General features: G+C 34.5%; 1 protein-coding gene across 6 annotated transcripts in view; it reads right to left on the bottom strand.

Annotated features, from left to right (window-relative positions):
* The window catches only part of PPP1R12A (protein phosphatase 1 regulatory subunit 12A), a 149685-nt gene that overhangs the window by 13205 nt on the left and 118638 nt on the right, over positions 1 to 17842 (bottom strand). For 4 of the 6 annotated variants that reach the window (XM_044227561.1, XM_044227560.1, XM_044227559.1 and 1 more), the window contains 5 exons: positions 17681 to 17802; positions 11336 to 11383; positions 8317 to 8382; positions 2403 to 2419; positions 1194 to 1329 (listed from right to left, as the gene is read on the bottom strand). In XM_044227561.1, the coding sequence (XP_044083496.1) occupies positions 1194 to 1329; positions 2403 to 2419; positions 8317 to 8382; positions 11336 to 11383; positions 17681 to 17802 (389 nt within the window). The remainder of the gene's footprint in view (positions 1 to 1193; positions 1330 to 2402; positions 2420 to 8316; positions 8383 to 11335; positions 11384 to 17680; positions 17803 to 17842) is intronic. The other 2 variants (XM_044227558.1, XM_044227563.1) reach the window with 1 other exon arrangement.

Here is a 17842-nt window from a genome sequence, read left to right as displayed (position 1 = left end):
AGTGTTCTCAGTATAAAGATATCCTTAAAATAGCCTGAAAAGCACTGTACGGTTTGGTCCTGGGCTTTATAGCTGAGCGCATCCTCACACTACCATCCCTTCTGCTCTACTGGCACACTGAAAATTTAATGACTTCAATGCATCTTGTGCCTTTCCACCACCAGGTCTATGTCTTCCTATTTCACTCCAACTAGAATAGGTTTTCTCCCATTTTGCTAGTTAACTAATTGTCCTTTTATGATTCGCTTCTGAAGCTTCACTTCTTTAGGAATTCTATCTTTAGGCCCTGCCACTTTCCTTTGTTATAAACTCTTATGAAATAGATTCTTTACTTCAGGTAATTCTTTCAATTTCTAAGTTATACATTTGTTAATATGGCTGTATGATCATGTTGGTCTCTCCCATTACATGGAGAATGTCCATAAGAGCAGGACAGTATCTCCAACTCTACTACTCACGAGTAGAAGCTCACTACTTAGGACAATTCAGTGTTTAGTTCTTTACTGAATAAATGACAACCTTATACATAATGTAAACTGACCCCCTACTTTCCTTCTTTTGCTGACTTGGCTTATAAGAAATCCATTCAAATAGTTGCCAACTACTTGGGGGAACATGTATACATATCACAAGCCTTCTTTTTCCCCCAACAAACTTCATCAGGTTTATTCTAAGCTCATAAGTATTAGGAATTATGAGAGTCAGAATACTAGAGTGTTGAATTTCCAGGACTTACTTCTTTCATTGTTATTTTCATCGTTAAGATGTAATAGTACTTACAGTATCACAAGTTTTTTAGTTATCTAGGAAAAACTGTATGATCCTAGGAAAAGCTTTGTTCTTTGTTTGGCTGCCTTTTATTGACAAATAGGTAAAAAAATAAAGTGTGTGTGCATGCTTGTGTGAGTGTACATGCACACACAACCCTCCTGCCCACCCTGTGCCCATGCCTCTTTTCAGCTCAGTCACAGTATCACAGTACTGGCCTGAGACACTTAAGTGTGATATAAAGTCTCTTCCTTTTAAAAAAAACGAGCAGCTATTCATATTCTACTATTTAGTGTTCCAAACTGAAAATTAAAGTAAAACACTGATTTCATTATGAGTTTCCAGGAATAATATCCAAACATAAATATACTAACACAAAAGATTATTTTTAATTACACAGTTAAATAATTAAGTAATCCAAGTACCTTTTTAAAGTCAGTGGAGTCATCCTTTTCTAGCCTGCTACTATAAGGTTTTCTTTCTTCTAAGTAACTGTATGATCCACAGCGACCCAGCAAGGAATCATACCGATCACCAGCTGATGTGGAACTGCTTTCATATCTTTAAAAGATGAGTTAAAGTCAAAATCTTTATTATAGGCTTTTATTAACATGCAACTTAGTATATTTTAACTTGATATTCCAAAATAGTAGATAACATTCTCTTTCAGCTATTATCATCTGTATCTGTGGTAATAAATGGAGAGTTATTTATAATACTATTAATTTCTATTATTTAAGGAAGAGAGTCAATACATCTATATGTAAAAAGTCAGAACTGGTTTCACACGGTAAGTTATTTCAACAATTTTAAACTGCACACGTTTTCTACATTTTAAAATCTTTGAAATCAGAACATGGCTTATAAACCAATGGTGTATCATAGTTTAATTGGTAGCACTTTTCCTTTAAGTGACATGTAATTGTTTAAAAATTAGTAACAGCTGAGATTTGATAAACTCCTCTATCCAAAGTGATAGATAATAGGTCTGCCCTGAACAGAAAGAAAATACCTCATTTGCACATGTGAATTTTCTTACTATCTTGTTATGAATTCAGATTACCTTTTCCTGATAAATGCTATCACCTCTACATTTCAATTCAATAGAATCATTAATATATAAAAATCTGTTCTTGGTTTTACAAGGTTTTAGTTAACTATTATGAGCAAGAGAAATGGAATGGAGATTAGACTTAAGGACACTATGGAGGTTCTCTAAAAGGTGAATAATTTTGAGCTAGATGACAGTTTTTAGTGTCTTCTTTGTTCTTCTTTTATCTAAAGCAGGGATCAGAGAGAAGATGCAGAATACCCAATCAAATAAATTTCTGGTGAGTTTCATCAGCCTCTGCTGTTAATAATGACATAGTTAATACTAACATAATTTAGGAAGCTTAAAACTTAAAGAGTTATCACTGTTTTAAGGATTTAAGAAAAAAAATTTTTTTAGTGACTTACTATGACTACCGAACTAGAAGTAAAGGCTTTGACAAAGAAAGCTGGTAACAGTTATTAGGTCATCTAAACATCTATAGATTTTTATTATTTAAGTAATTCTAACTCACAAAATCTGTAAATACTTAAGCAACACAGAATAAAAATAAGAAAAAATTCAGTAAAAATGTAAAACATACCTAGAAATGGAATCCGTCTAGAAAAGAAAGAGAAAGACAGAGGTATATTAAATTTTTATACTCTTATTAAAGTAAGTTGACCGATTAAGTAAATTTAACATTTATACTATTTTCACACTTTTAAATTAACTTATCTATTTATTATATATGTTTCAATTTTAATGTGATGGTTCAGAAGTTCTAGAACAGAGTCACTATATATTTTTCATGCACAATAACCATATAAATACACTCCACTATTTATGATCATTGTTTACAAATTCCTATAAATGCCACCATACAATATTTTAATGGGAAGGGAAAAAGAAAGGCTAAGACATATATCTCCTACTTCTACCTACCCAGGAGAAAGTAATATGTTTATTTATATTAAGAAATGTCAAGTTTACTATGTGATATCACAAAGCAACTATTTTTCTGTTTTTGAGGCAGTAACATGAGAGGCAAACAACTGAATACCTTAGGTATTTTATGTACAATACTATACACATAATTACGTTTAAAATTTACTTTCTAGAAATCCAGCTATAAATCTATAAATTCCATCAAAGTTTAGCAACTGGAGACAGGAAATTAGGACTTAATTTTCTCAAGCAAATGGTATACTTTATCACTGTTTCATAACAGTGATATATATATATATATATATATATATATATATATGATTTTATTTATTCTTTTGACAGAGATTACAGGTAGGCAGAGAGGCAGGCTGAGAGAGAGGAAAGGAAGCAGGCTCCCTGCTGAGCAGAGAGCCCTGTGCGGGGCTAGATCCCAGGACCCTGGGATCATGACCTGAGTGGAAGGCAGAGGCTTTAATCCACTGAGCCACCCAGGTGCCCCTCATAACTCTTCTTATCCAAATGGTGAAATTATTAGAGTAAAAGAATCTTAGTTCAGGACAAAGCAGGTGTGTTTTTTTGGGGGGGTAGGGTGGGGGGTGGTCATGTTGAGCTCTTTCCCTTTCTATTAAAGCTCTTGCTTGGGGCACCTAGGTGGCTCAGTGAGTTAAGCCTCTGCTTTCAGCTCAGGTCATGATCCCAGGGTCCTGGGAGGGGGTCTGCTTCCCTCTCCCCCTCTGCCTGCTTCTCTGACTACTTGTGATCTCTCTCTGTCAAATAAATAAGGTCTTTAAAAAAAAAAAAGCTCTTGCTCAAACTATACTTTTCTATAAGGCAACTATCCAAAAATGGTTCGTTAAATTTATGAATTAGGTATTTGTATTTTTCCATTACATTTATCTTTGAATGCACTGTAAAATTATTGGGTTCCTTTGGGATTGTTAAAAAATCTAATTTGGACTAAAAATGCCTTAGTCTATTTAGTCTATTTAAATTTCCTTTGCAAAACCAATTTTAATTTTGTACTTGCTTCCTAGTTTTTGATGTAATAATGCTTTGTTTCATTGATTTGTTTATTAATTTTATGACAATAACAATTTTGAGTTAAATTTCAGCTTTCAAGAGATTCAAATTCAAATACTGCCAAGCGAATAGACTTTGAAAGTTCTTACCACAGGGGGAAAAATGTAACTATATGTGGGAATGGATATTAACTAGACTTACTGGGTGATCATTTTCCAATATATACAAATAATGAATCACTACGTTGAACACCTAAAACTAATACAATACAAACTAAACCTAATACTAATACAATATTGTATGTCAATTATATCTCAATTAAAAACAAGCCAGAACCAAAAAAAACCCCAAGAGATATTACTCAAATTCAGAAAAATATCCATGTATGAAGTAAAATGTGTACATATCAAATGGAAACATCGTCATTCATCTCACAACTTGCACTCTGGTTCACTGTTTAAATTAAAACAAACAAACAAACAAACAAACAAAACTCCAAGCAGTCACAGAAATCACTCAAATTCCATTTCTTTGTCTTTAAAAATTATGGTGCTATCATTGTCATTTGTTACATTTTTGAGACTGTAATAAAAACACATGACATAAAAGTTACCATCTAAACTACTTTTAGGAGTACAGCTCAATAGCGTTAACATATTCACATTGTTGTGCAACACAGCTCTAGAATATTCTTATCTTGCAAAACAAACTTTATACACATTGAACAACTCCCCATATTCTTCTACCCTCACCCCTAGAAACAATTCTACCTTCTAAGAGTTTGAATAGATACCTCATATAAGTGGGATCATACATTATGTCTATTTCAGGACAGGCCTGTTTCATTTAGCGTATGTCCTTATTTCATATAGCAATGTTCTTGCTCCCTGTATTTCAAAATTATTTTTTCAAAGTAAAAATATACTTAATTACAGAACTATAAGCTTATCTAAAAGTACCACAGCCTAAAAAGTTCCTATATAACTCCCCTGCCTCCAACCCTCTAAATAACTACTGTTACCTTTTTTGTATTCATATCCATGTATGAATTTCTGATTTGTACTGTTAAACTAATTTCTGTAAAGGATGAATTTGTAACAGTTCCAAAACCTTATATAAAAATACTATTTCAATAGTGATCATACCAAATCTGAGCACTACTAGCCTTTGCCGATTTTACTTTTTTATATTAATTGTCATGTCTTCGGTTATTAGTAAAATTAAATGCATTTTCAAGCTTATTGGCCACTTGTATTTCTTCCTTTGTAAAATTTTAAGTTTCATGTATTCTGTCTCTCTTTTCCTAGAGTTTTTTCATAGTACAAATACTAAATTTTAAAGTATGATACATGCCAAGATTATTCACTTTTAACTGAGCAAATGTGTCTCACTTTAAGAAGGGTATCATTTCTGTCATATTCTAGTTTTAGATGTTTAAATAATTAAATCTGTTAATCTTTTCTTTTTCTTGCCTTGGTGTCATACTTAAATCCTTTTTTTTTTTTTTTTAAAGATTTTATTTATTTATTTGACAGACAGAGATCGTAAGTAGGCAGAGAGGCAGGCGGGGGCGGGGGAAGCAGGCTCCCTGCTGAGCAGAAAGCCCCATACAGGGCTCTATCCCAGGACACTGAGATCATGACCTGAGCAGATGGCAGAGGCTTAACCCACTGCACCACCCAGGCACCCCTTAAATTCTTGACTACTAATATCCTTTGCAGGGTAAAAGTTTTATTATACAATAACTTAATGAAAGCAAATCACAAGAGCCAAAGCAATAGAAGTCTTATTTTTAGAAATAATGTTGTAACACATAATTCTAATAATATATAATTCTAATAACAACGATTGTTATGATAAAGTCATGCAATTTTCTGTGATAAAGTTTAATCTTAATTTCTTTTAATTTATATTCTGAAGGTAGACAGCTTGAGTTTCACATGTAATTCTGAATTTGGAGCAACTTTTTGAAATTTACAATTTGCTTACCTTTGAAGCAAAAAAGTACATGACCCAATGCCATTTTTTAATGTGGTTAACTTGGATTCTATAACCTGAATGGAAGTTCTATTATCAAACACACTTCTGAGGTGATGACATTATTTACTTCAGAAAATGCACAGAAGAATTTTGCTAATACTTTTACAAGGAAAAGGAGGGGCTGATGCTACAATTTTTTTTTTAAGATGCTATTTATTTATTTGATAAAGAGAGACACAGAGAGAAAGGGAACACAAGCAGGCGGAGTAGGAGAGGGAGAAGCGGGCTTCCTGCTCAGCAGGGAGCCCAATGTGGGGAGGCTCAATCCCAGGACCAGCCGAAGGCAGATGCTTATCAACTGAGCCACCCAGGCGCCCCACCCCCCCTTTATTTTTCTTTTATTTTTTTATTTTTAAAGATTATTTATTTATTTATTTGACAGACAGAGATCACAAGTAGATGGAGAGGCAGGCAGAAAGAGAGAGAGGGAAGCAGGCTCCCCGCTGAGCAGAGAGCCTGATGCGGGACTTGATCCCAGGACCCCGAGATCATGACCTGAGCCGAAGGCAGTGGCTTAACCCACTGAGCCACCCAGGCGCCCCCCGCCCCCCCTTTAAAGATTTTATTTATTTATTCATCAGAGAGAGAGAGGGTGAGTGAGCAGCCACACAAGCAGCGGGAGGAGAAAAGAGAGAGAGAAGCAGGCTCCTCATTGAGCAAGAAGCCCTGTGAGGGACTCGATCCCAGCACCCTCGGATCATGACCTGAGCTGGAGACAGATGCTTAACTGACTGAGCCACCCAGGCATCCCCGAAGCCACAAGCTTTTAAAAGAGAGTGGCATATCTAATGGCCAGAAGCACTTTTCTAGTTTACTGTAAAGACTCGTTTCTTCCATTCTTCCTTTTCGTCACAGTGTACCAGTCAACTGGTTTAAGTGAGATGGTATACAGCCCACATGAATAGTAAAATGGCTGCACTACCCTAGTGGTAGACTTTGCCTAGTCCAAGCCAATTATTATAAATCCCAGCCCGGTGAGGTATACCTGCCTGAGGACGAAGCTGACATAGAGGGTTGTGTAATACAACTGGAGCATAACAAATTCTTTGTTCAATTTGGTTTCAGTTGGGTTTTCTTTACTTGTAACTGAATGCTAGCACAAAAACAAGAGCTAAATAACCCCCTATTTAAAATGAACAAACCTATTTAAACTGTTTGGAACTAAGAAAATGTTTCTCCCTACAAACAATTTTCTCCTCAGTCTTAATGTATCTCATGTATAACTTTAACAGGAAAATTTAAACACAAGAAGCAATATGCTTCAAAGTCACAACTAGGAAGTCAGAAAACCTTTTCCCTTCTATCCCAGCCTGGTGGGATGGGAGGTATGTGTGATAAGGCAGTGAGAAGTGCCAACTAGGAATGGTTTACTAATCCATTCCCTCTTGTTTACCTATTATTTTTCCCTTGAAAGATGGGAATTCACAGGATACCACTGGGAAAGGAAGACAACGGTCAGGTTTACAGAATATAATAAACACAAGACACAGGGGAACTGGGGGATGCTAACAACTGAGAGGCAAAGGGTTTAAAGGTGATAAAACTTTACCCTGCAAATAATTTACCCTGGAAGTAATTAATTCTTTATTTCTGTCTGGGTACCTATTTATAAAATAAAAGTACCTTTCAGGACCAAATAGGAAACTTGGCCCTAAAAGTAACATCCACAGTCACAAAGCACAGGTAACCAACTTCTGGTCACTTCATATTAATGTACATCCTTGCTGACTGAAAAGAATTTCAATAGCTCTATTTAGGAACTCCAAGTAAAAAATAAAGATGATAGGACAGAATGCCATTTCAGGTTAGATACTGCTAAGCTTAGAAGATTAGAACTAATTCTTATTATATGGCTCTACCCCTATGTGAATAGAGGTCTTTAAAGCATGTCAGCTTTCTCCGCAGCCAAACAATAGGGAATAGAGGGGGAAAAACAGTGGGAAGAAACTTTCAGAATTTGCTAGTTATGTAACCTTTTAAGTCATTCAAACTTGCCTTAGTTTCTTCATCACTACTGAGGAGGAAAAAATGCCTTTTTGGAGAAGACTGTTGGTACAGTAAGTTGTGATAATATAAAAGTCCTTTAGAGCACTAAATTTCTAAACGAATGTCAAGAAAGTTAAAAAGACCTACTTACTGTCTTCTCTAGAAGCTAACTTTGCCCTCCACTACTTCTTGATATCCCTTACTTTTGTTTTTTTTCTTTTCAACTTTGAAGATTAATTTATATATAATAAACTATTCACTTAGGGTATGCAGTTTGATAAGTTTGACAGCTGTATATACCCAGAAAATCACCATTATAATCAAGATCCAGAATATTTCCATTGTCTCTAAAATATTCTTTGTGTCCCTTCCAGTCCATTTACCCCTGACCCCAGAGAAGCACTAAGTCTATCCCCAGCAAGCAGGTACAGTGTGCAGTAACTGTCTTGCATGAATAAATACAAACACAAGCAGAAAGCAATCCTTAAAAAATACAAATACTTCTAAACACAAATGCTTTTTACCTGAGTTTCTTTCTTATTGGATCCTTCTTCTGTATCTGATTGTTGCTCTTGTTCATTTTCATCGCTCTAAAATACATTGTCAATTTACTTTAGAAAAGTAAAAATAAATATCAAACACTTGATACTTAAATTTTTTAAGGCTTTTCTAATTTTTTAAAAAAATATGTATTTGAGAGAGAGCATGCAAGTAAGAGGTGGGGGGTATGTGGTGGGGATGGGAGAGGCAGAGAGAAGCTCAAGCAGACTCCCTGCTGCGCTGGAAGCCTGATGTGGGGTTCAATCTCATGACCCTGAGATGGTCTCCTTGGAAATCAAGAGTCAGTTGCTTAACCAACTGAGCCACCCAGATGCCCCAGGGCTTTTCTAATTTGAAACAACCCTTGAGAAAAATCTACCAGGAAACAAATCAAAAGGAAAACTAATCTTTAAGTGGGAATTTTTCTATCCTGTTTTGAAGAAGCCTTATTTTGTCTGCATGACACAATCTAAGCAGGTTTACATGCATGGTGAAAAAAGATCATCTACCTAAAAACATGATTTAGGAAACACATTCACAGTGGGGGTGAGGAAACTGGAGGCTTAGCAGAAGGTATTACATTTTATACTGTAATGATACTGCATGTGCTTTAATAGTTAAAATGTACTATTTAGACACTCCACTATAATGGGGCAGCAAAAATAGGAAATTCATTATATTAAGTAAGAAAGGTTGGGATTCTATAAGCTTGTCAAGATTTATGCAGAAGTCCTATTATATTTAGGTAGTTTATCAACATCTGGAAATTTCTTGGGAGTTTACAGCATACTAAATAGAAATCAGGCAAAATCAGTGGTGCTGTTGTTAGTTTTATTCATATAAATGTTAATATAAAAATATGAATTCCACATCATGAAATGATTGTTTTTAAAAACTGCAGTTTCATGGGAAAACATTGAAACTGGAAACTTAAAAAGTGGGGAGGTTCACAGGTTCTAAAAGTAGTAATCAAAAAAGGGGGGGGGCTACTAATACAAGAGATCAAAAAGCTGCCTAACTACATAATACCCTTCCTTTGACAGAGCTCTTGGTTCTTTTTGTCTGTATTTGAAGCTGATATAGCTTCAAATGTAGCTAAGATGAGGAAAGAAGACCTGTCCTCTGATGGCTAATAAAATCTTAAAAAAAAAAAAAAAGAATACAATTTAATGCAGGCTCAAATTAAAAAAATGAGTACTGCCAATTTGAATCCCAGGAAAAATCCTTACAATGCAAAGTTAAGGATATTCCAGAAAGTGAAGTTCTGAAGGGAGAGCTGGTCTGAATAAAACCGGGGAAAAATAAATACTGTTTAACAAACACAGCTTTGACTATGAATTTCCTAATACAATGTCTTATTAAAAAGATAATTTTAAGTAATAAGAGTAACTACGTTAGGGTGCTAATTAAGACTGTCAGGTTTTGTTTCTGTTACTAAAATGGTAATGAGCAATCAATTAAAATAAACCAGATATCATATTCTTCTTGATGAACAAAGATACCTTGCCAAAAGAATTTTTGAACCACAATGGGATCAGTTCTCTACCTGGTAGTTACCAGTTGGTAAAATGGCAGTTACCAATTTATAGGAAATATAAAAAACCACATTAATGTGTTAAACAACACTTCTGGGATATGATAACCCAAGTTCATTCAAAAATAACTGTAAGGAAAAAAATGAGATGGAAGGAGAAACTGATTATAAGAGGCATTAAAGATGTACTATTCATAATGCATAACCCCTACTATATTCCAATCAAACCAGCAAAGTATAAAACTACAACAAACCACTTATGGCATATATAAGTTGAATGGATATGAAAACTGGATATTAAATATTAAGGATTTACAGTTAACTTACTTAACAATAAATGTGATCACAGTATTGTGATCATTTGCTGTATGGTATACATACTGTGATTACTTTTATTAAAAAATATTAATTCCGGTAATTAAAAAAAAATCCTTTCCTCTTGAAAGTACAAATTAAAATTTTTAGATGAAATGATATTCTATAGATTTTCTTCAAATAATATGGGATTGGGAAGTGTAGGGATATCTGGGGTGGGGTCATTATACTTCTCTGTTACTTTTGTACATTTGAATTTTCTGTATTAAAAATTAAAAGAAAAATGAAAAAAAAAAAAAAACCAAAAAAACCAAACCCAAGAGGCCGGAAAAACCCAAACAGATTGTGTTTGTCCTTCCATAGTAAAATGTTCTATTGAAACAGCATAAATTTCGTGTTAACTGTGCTACACTACAGTTATTCTTTCTCCTGTATATGAATAGCAATGTTACGCATATATACAATCAGGGATAAGGAAAAAAAATAAAATTTTGTATGAATGTTACAATTTGATAAGCCAAAGCACAACTTCTAGCAAACATCACTTGAGATGTAACTAATTGTTATGTATATTATATAATCATATTCATGAAAATGTAATGTAAAGCATCTTAAGGAGTTCTAGGTAGATGGTAAGATAGGAGGATCCTGAGGTTACCTCCCTCCATGGACACACTGAGGCAACTACTACATATAATGTAAAAACTCACTCTGAAAACAACCTGAAAATTAGCAGAACAGATCTTCCATTGCTAAAAAAACATACAGAAACCCCATGGAGAAGGGCAGGCGGGGCAGAGAAGCAGTTGAGTACCAAAGCTCTCATATGGCAACCCACAAATGAGAGGATTATTATAGGTACAGAACTCCTCCTCGAGGTACAAGGCCCATCATGCCTCACAGTGGGCAACCCCTACTCTGGGGACCTGCATGGGGAAGATGAATCCCTGTAACACCTGGCTTTGAAAATAAGAAGGGATTAACTCCAGTAACTTTGAAAATGAATGGGGCTTAACTCTGAAAGAGTCAGAAGACTATAGGAAACGGATATTCCACTTTCAAAGGGCCAGTGTACTATGTCATTTGGATAGAGACCCTGTGCTGAAGCAGCAGTTTGAAAAGCACCTGGGTTATACATGAAGATTTTCACTTACTAATTTGAGAGCATGTGCTTGAGGGTCTGGGATCTGCAGGGATTCTCTCTAGGGAAGAAGGTACTAGTTAGCACCATTTCCAACCCCCTTCTTACTAGTTGGCCAGACATAAGGGAATGCTTACCCCACCCCAGCTCTGCCCGTGGATGCTCCCTGTTCAATCCACTCATACTGGCAGGCACCCCTTCAAAGTGGCTCCTGCTCTGCAACACCTGATGGGCAGCCTTCGTCAAAACTTGTGTCCCCAGAAAATGATTACTGCCCCATCACACCTAGTGGGCAGCACTGGGGTGGGGGTCCTGGAACACTTTCAAAACTACTCCTGACCTGGGGACGGGGAGAGCCAGTCCCACCCACCAGCCTACCCACAGCAGCTACAGCCAGGCTTCTCAGTCAGCTGCACTGGGGACCAGCATTGCCCAGCAGTGCAACTGTAGTAGGTGCAGCTGATCACTGTAGCCAGCTGGGCTGAAGGCCAGCCCACCCACTAGTGCCCCCAGATCAAGGCCTAGTTACAAGAGGAAGGTACACACAGCTTACACAGGGGATCCCATCCCCTATGCTGGAGCCCCTGGTTTTGTTACTAGGGTGGGGGGAAGGGTTGTGTTACAGGGCACCCCAAAACCACAAGGCCACTACTTTCAAAACCAGGAGACATGGCTGACCCACGTGATACAGAGAAACAAACACAAAACGAGGAAACAGAAAACTGTTCCAAATGAAAGAATAAGACAAAACCTCTGAAAAAGAACAAAACAAAATGGAAATAACCAATATACCTGGTATAGGTTCTAAGTCATGGTCATAAAGATGTTCACTAGACTTGAGAGAAGAATGGATGAACTAAGGGTGAATTTCAACAAAGAAAAAGAAAATATAAAAAAGAACCAATCAGAGCCGAAGAATACACTAACTGAAATGAAAAATATATACTAGAGTCAGCAGCAGATTAGAGAATACAAAAGAATGAATCTGCAATCTGGAAGACTGGGTAGTAGAAAGCATCCAAGCTGAACAAGAGAAAAAAAGAACTAAAAAATAAGGATAGGTTAAGGGAATTTATAACAATACCAAGGATATTAACATTAACATTATAGGGGTCTTAGAAGAAGAGAGAGAGAAAGAGGCAGAAAACTTATATTAAGAAATAATAACTGAAAACTTCCCTAACCTGGGAAAGGGAACAGATATCCAGATCCAGGAAGTACACAGATCACCAAACAATAGGAATCCAAGAGGTCCACATGAAGATATTTATTAATCATAACATCAAAAATTAAAGATAAAGGGAATCTTAAAACCAACTACTTATGTACAAGGGAAACCCTGTAAGGCTGTTAGCTTATTTTTCAGCAGAAACTTTGCAGGCCAGAAGAGAATGGCATGACATAAGACTGTCATGGAAAAAACCTACAACCTTCTGAAAAAAAACCTACAACCAAGATTACCTAGAAAGGTTATCATTAAGAAGTGAAGAAGGATAAAGAGTTTCCCAGACAAAAAGTTAAAGGACTTCATCACCACTAAACCAGCCTTATAAGAAATGTTAAAGAGACTTCCATAAGTGGAAAAGGCAAGGCCAGAGCTAGAAATAAGAAAATTATAAAAGGAAAAAATTTCACTGGCTAGTATATAAAGCTTAAAAAACAGAAGTATTTGTTAAAAAACAAAATAAATTATACCTACAGAAATTAAAGGATACACAAAATAAAAGTAGTGAAATATGTCACATACATAAAATGTAGAGGAGGGAGTAAAAATGAAGTATTTTTAGAATGTGTTTGAACTTAAGCGATGACTATTAAGACAGACCGTTGTATAGATAAGATGTTATATACAAACCTCATGGTAACCACAAACCAAAACTTAAAATGGACACATGAAAAATAAAAAGAAAGGAATCCAAGCATACTACTAAAGTCATCAAATGACAAGGGAAGCAAGAGAAGAAAGGAACAGATAAGAACTAGGAAAACAGCCAGAAAACAATGAACAAAACTGAAGTACATACCTATTAGTAATTCCTGTAAATGTAAATGCTCCAATCAAAGGATACAGGATGACTGCATGGCTAAAAAAAAGAAGACCCAACCATACGCTGCCCACGAGAAATTATTTCAGATCTAAAGACACATACAGACTAAAAGTAAAGGGATGGAAAAAAATATTCCAATGGAAGAAAAAAAAAAAGGTGGGTAGCAATACTTGTAGACAAAACAGACTTTAAAACAAAGACTAAAAAGAGACAAAGAGGGCATTACGTAATGTTAAAGAGATCAATCCAAAAAGAGAATATAAGAATTTAAATATCAATATACCCAACATAGGAGCACCTAAAAATAAAAAGCAAGTATTAACAAACATAAAGGACAAAACTGAAATTATACAATAATAGTAGGGAACTTTTAATACCTTAACTTACATCAATGGACAGATAATCCAGATAGAAAAATCATTAAGAAAACAGTGACTTTGAAAGTCACATTAGACCAGATAGAATTAACAGATATGTACAGAACACCCTATCTAAAAACAAAATACATTCTTTTCAAGTGTGCATGGGACATTCTCAAGAACAGATCATGTTAGGCCACAAAATAAACCTCAAAATATTTAAGACTGAAATCATATCAGGTATCTTTTCTGACCAAAATGGTATGAAACTAAAAATCAATTAGAAGAAAACTAGAAAAAACATGAACATGTGGCGGTAAACAACATGCTACTAAATAAACAATGGGTCAAAGAAGAAATCAAAGAGGAAATAAAAAATATACCTGGACATAAATGAAAAGGGAAACAATGGCTCAAAATCTTTGGGATGCAACAAAAATGCTTCTGAAAGGGAAGTTTACAGTGATACAGGCCTATCTCAAGAAACAAGAAAAATCTCAAACAATCTAACCTTAAACCTCAAGGAATCAGAAAAATAGCAAAGCCCAAAGTTATCAGAAAAAAGGAAGTAATAAAGATCAGAGCAGAAATAAATGAAATATAGACTAAAAAACAAAAAACAAAAGATAGATGAAACTAAGAGCTGGTTCTTGAAAAGAGATAAAACTGATAAAACTCTATAGCCAGCTTCCTCAAGAAAAAAAGAGAACTGAAATAAGTAAAAAATGAAAGAGAAGTTACAATGGACACCATAGGAGTACAAAGAGTTAGAAGAATCTATTAAAAACAATGACATGCCAAAGAATTAGAAGAAATGGATAAATTTCTAGAAATACATAATCTAAGATTAAATCAGGGAGAGATAAAAAATCTGAACAGACCGATCACCAGTAATGAAATTGAATCAGTACTTAAAAAATGCCCAGCAGAGAGTGAAGTCCAGAATCAGATGGCTTTACAGATGAGTTCTACCAAACATTTAAAGAAGTAATACCTATCTTTCTCAAACTTTTCCAAAAAACAACAACAACAACAACAACAAAACAACAAAAATCCAAACCCAAAAAATCCAACAACAGAAGAGGAAGGAATGCTTCCAAATTCATTCTATAAGGCCAGTATTACCCTGACAACAAAATCAGACAGACACAAAAAAAGAAAATTACAGATCAATATCACTGATCAACATACATGCAAAATCCTCCCAAATATTAACAAAACAAATATAACAATACATTAAAAGGATTATTTCCCATGATCCCATGGGACTAATCTCAGGGATCTAAAGGTACAATATCTATAAATCAATCAATATGATATAACACATTAACAAAATGAAGGATAAAAAAATGATTGTCTCAATGCAGAAAAAGTATTTGACAAAATTCAATATCCTTTTATGATAAAAATTTTCAACAAAGTGGATTTAAAGGAAACATACCTCAACATAAAGAATGCCACAGATGATGAACCTATAGTTAACATACCCCACTGTGAAAAGCTGAAAGCTTTTTCTCTGAGATCAGAAAAACGACAAGGATACTCACTCTTACCACTTTCATTCAACATAGTACTGGAAGTCCCATCCAATGTAATCAGACAAGAAAAAGAAATAAAAGTAATCCAAACTGGTAAGGAATAAGTAAAACTGTCACTATTTACAGATGACATATACAGGGAAAACCCTAAAGATTCCACTGAAAACTATTAGAACTAATAAATGAATTCAGTAAGTTGCAGGATACAAAATCAATACACAAAAATATATGTTGCATTTCTACATATCAGTAACAAACTGAAAGAGAAATAGAAAAAAAAAATCCCATTTACAACTGCATCAAAAAGAATAAAATACCTAGGAATGAATTTAACCCAAGAGATGACAAGACTAGACTCTGAAATGATAAGATATTGGTCAAAGAAACTGAAGATGATACAAATAAATAAAAAGATACACAATGCTCATGGACTAAAAAAATACTGTCAAAATGTCCACACTAAAGGCAATCTACAAATTCATGTAATCCCTATCAAAAAGCAATAGTATTTTTCACAGAATAAGAACAAATAATTCTAAAATTAATATGGAACCACAAATGACCCTGAAAAGCCAAGGTAATCTTGAGAAAGAATCTTAACAAATCCAGAGGTATCACAATCCAAGATTTCAAGGTATACTACACAAAATGATAGTAATCAAAATACTATGTACTGTCACAAAGAGACACAGATCAATAGAGCAGAAAAGAGAGCCTTAAAGTAACCCCATGGTTATATGGTTAATCTTCGACAAAGCAAAAGAATATATATAAGGAAAGATGTTCTCTTCAAAAAATGGTGCTGGAAAACCATACAGCTACATGAAAAAGAATGAAACTGGACCATTTTAATACCATTCACAAAAATAAACTCAAAATGGATTAAAGACTATTTAAAAGAAACACAGGCAGTAAATTCTTGGATATCAGGCTTAAGAAGTGTATTTTTGGATCTGTCCCCTCAGGCAAGGGAAAGGAACAGCAAAAATAAAAAAATGGGACTTATCAAACTAAAAAGATTTTGTACAATGAAGGAAACCATCATTAGAATGAAAAGTCTAACCCACTGAATGAGAGAAGATACTTGAAAATAATATTATCTGGTAAGGAGTTATTAAAAAAATATAAAAACCTCACACAACTCACCACCACCACCACCACCAACAACAAAAAGGCCGATTAAAAAATAATCAGAGAACTTAAAAAAAGACATTTTTCCAAAAAGACACAGATGGTTAACAAATACAGGGAAAGGTGCTCGACATCACCAATCATTAGGAAAATACAAAAAAACCCCAATCCCACAACGAGACATTATCTTGCACCTGTCAGAATGGTTAGCATCAAAAAGATAAGAAATAACAAGTGTTGGCAAGAATATGGAAAAAAGGAACCTTTGTTCTGTTGGTGGGAAGGCAAATTGGTGCAGTCACTTTGGAAAACAATATGGAGCTTCCTCAAAAAATTAAAAAGAAAAAAAATTAAAAAGAAATATCATTAACCCGAAGAAAACTAAAACACTAATCCTTAAAGATAGATTTTTCCCCATGTTCACTGCAGCATTATTTACAATAGCCAAGAAAAAGAAGCAACCAAAGTATCCATTCAAGAGATTAAATAAAGAAGATGTGAAAATATATACAAGGGAGTATTACTCAGCCATAAAAAATATGAAATCTTGCCTTTCACAACATGGATAGACCTAGAGAGTATTATGCTAACAAAAATAAGTCAAACAGAGAAAAACAAATACCACATGATTTACTTTTACGTGGACTCTAAAAGCGCAAAAAATTAACAAACAAACAAACAAACAAACAGAAATGGACTCAAATACAGAGAACGAATCGATTGCTTCAAGAGGGGATGGCGAGATAGGTTAAAAAGATGAAGGGCATTAGTTTAAACTTCCATTTATAAAGTAAGTCAAGGCGATGAAAAGTACAGCATAGGGAATATAGTCACTAATACTGTCATAACTGTATAATGAGAGATGGTTAGTACACTTATTGTACTGGGCATTTTGTATGTAATTGCTGAATCACTATGTTGCATACTTGAAACTAATATACAATAACAGTAAAAACATGTAAAGCACCTTTCTTTCAAAGAATGTCCAAAGTAAAGCCTGTTTAACCACTATACAGTTATATATATTTCCTGAGCTGTAACTATTAGCTATTATTTTTATTTCAAAATTGGGACAGAACTCTTGATTTTCAGTAATACCAAAAATATAAGTACTCATTAACTATCCTTATAAAGAAGAACCTTTCTGATTTAATAACTTGACTCAAAACACATAATGATGACTTAAAGAATATGTAATCTGAGGTATATAAGAAATTATTAGTATGTACTTCTGGAAAGATTAAGTATACTATCAAGTAGTTATATGTTAACAGGTTCTCACATCTTGTGTCCAAAATGAAACTCCTGTAGATCTCCTTTTCTCTCTTGGTCTCCGTCGTTCTCGGATTGATTTAGGTTGTGATTTATCTTCTCCTTCTTTTTCCTCTTCTTTCTTTTCTCCTTCTGTTAAAGATTACAGTGAACCACATGGTAGCAATATATC

This window comes from Neovison vison, chromosome 12 (genome assembly GCF_020171115.1).
Source record: "Neovison vison isolate M4711 chromosome 12, ASM_NN_V1, whole genome shotgun sequence".
NCBI classification, from domain to species: Eukaryota; Metazoa; Chordata; class Mammalia; order Carnivora; family Mustelidae; genus Neogale; species Neogale vison.
This window is presented reverse-complemented; position numbering and strand designations above follow the sequence as displayed.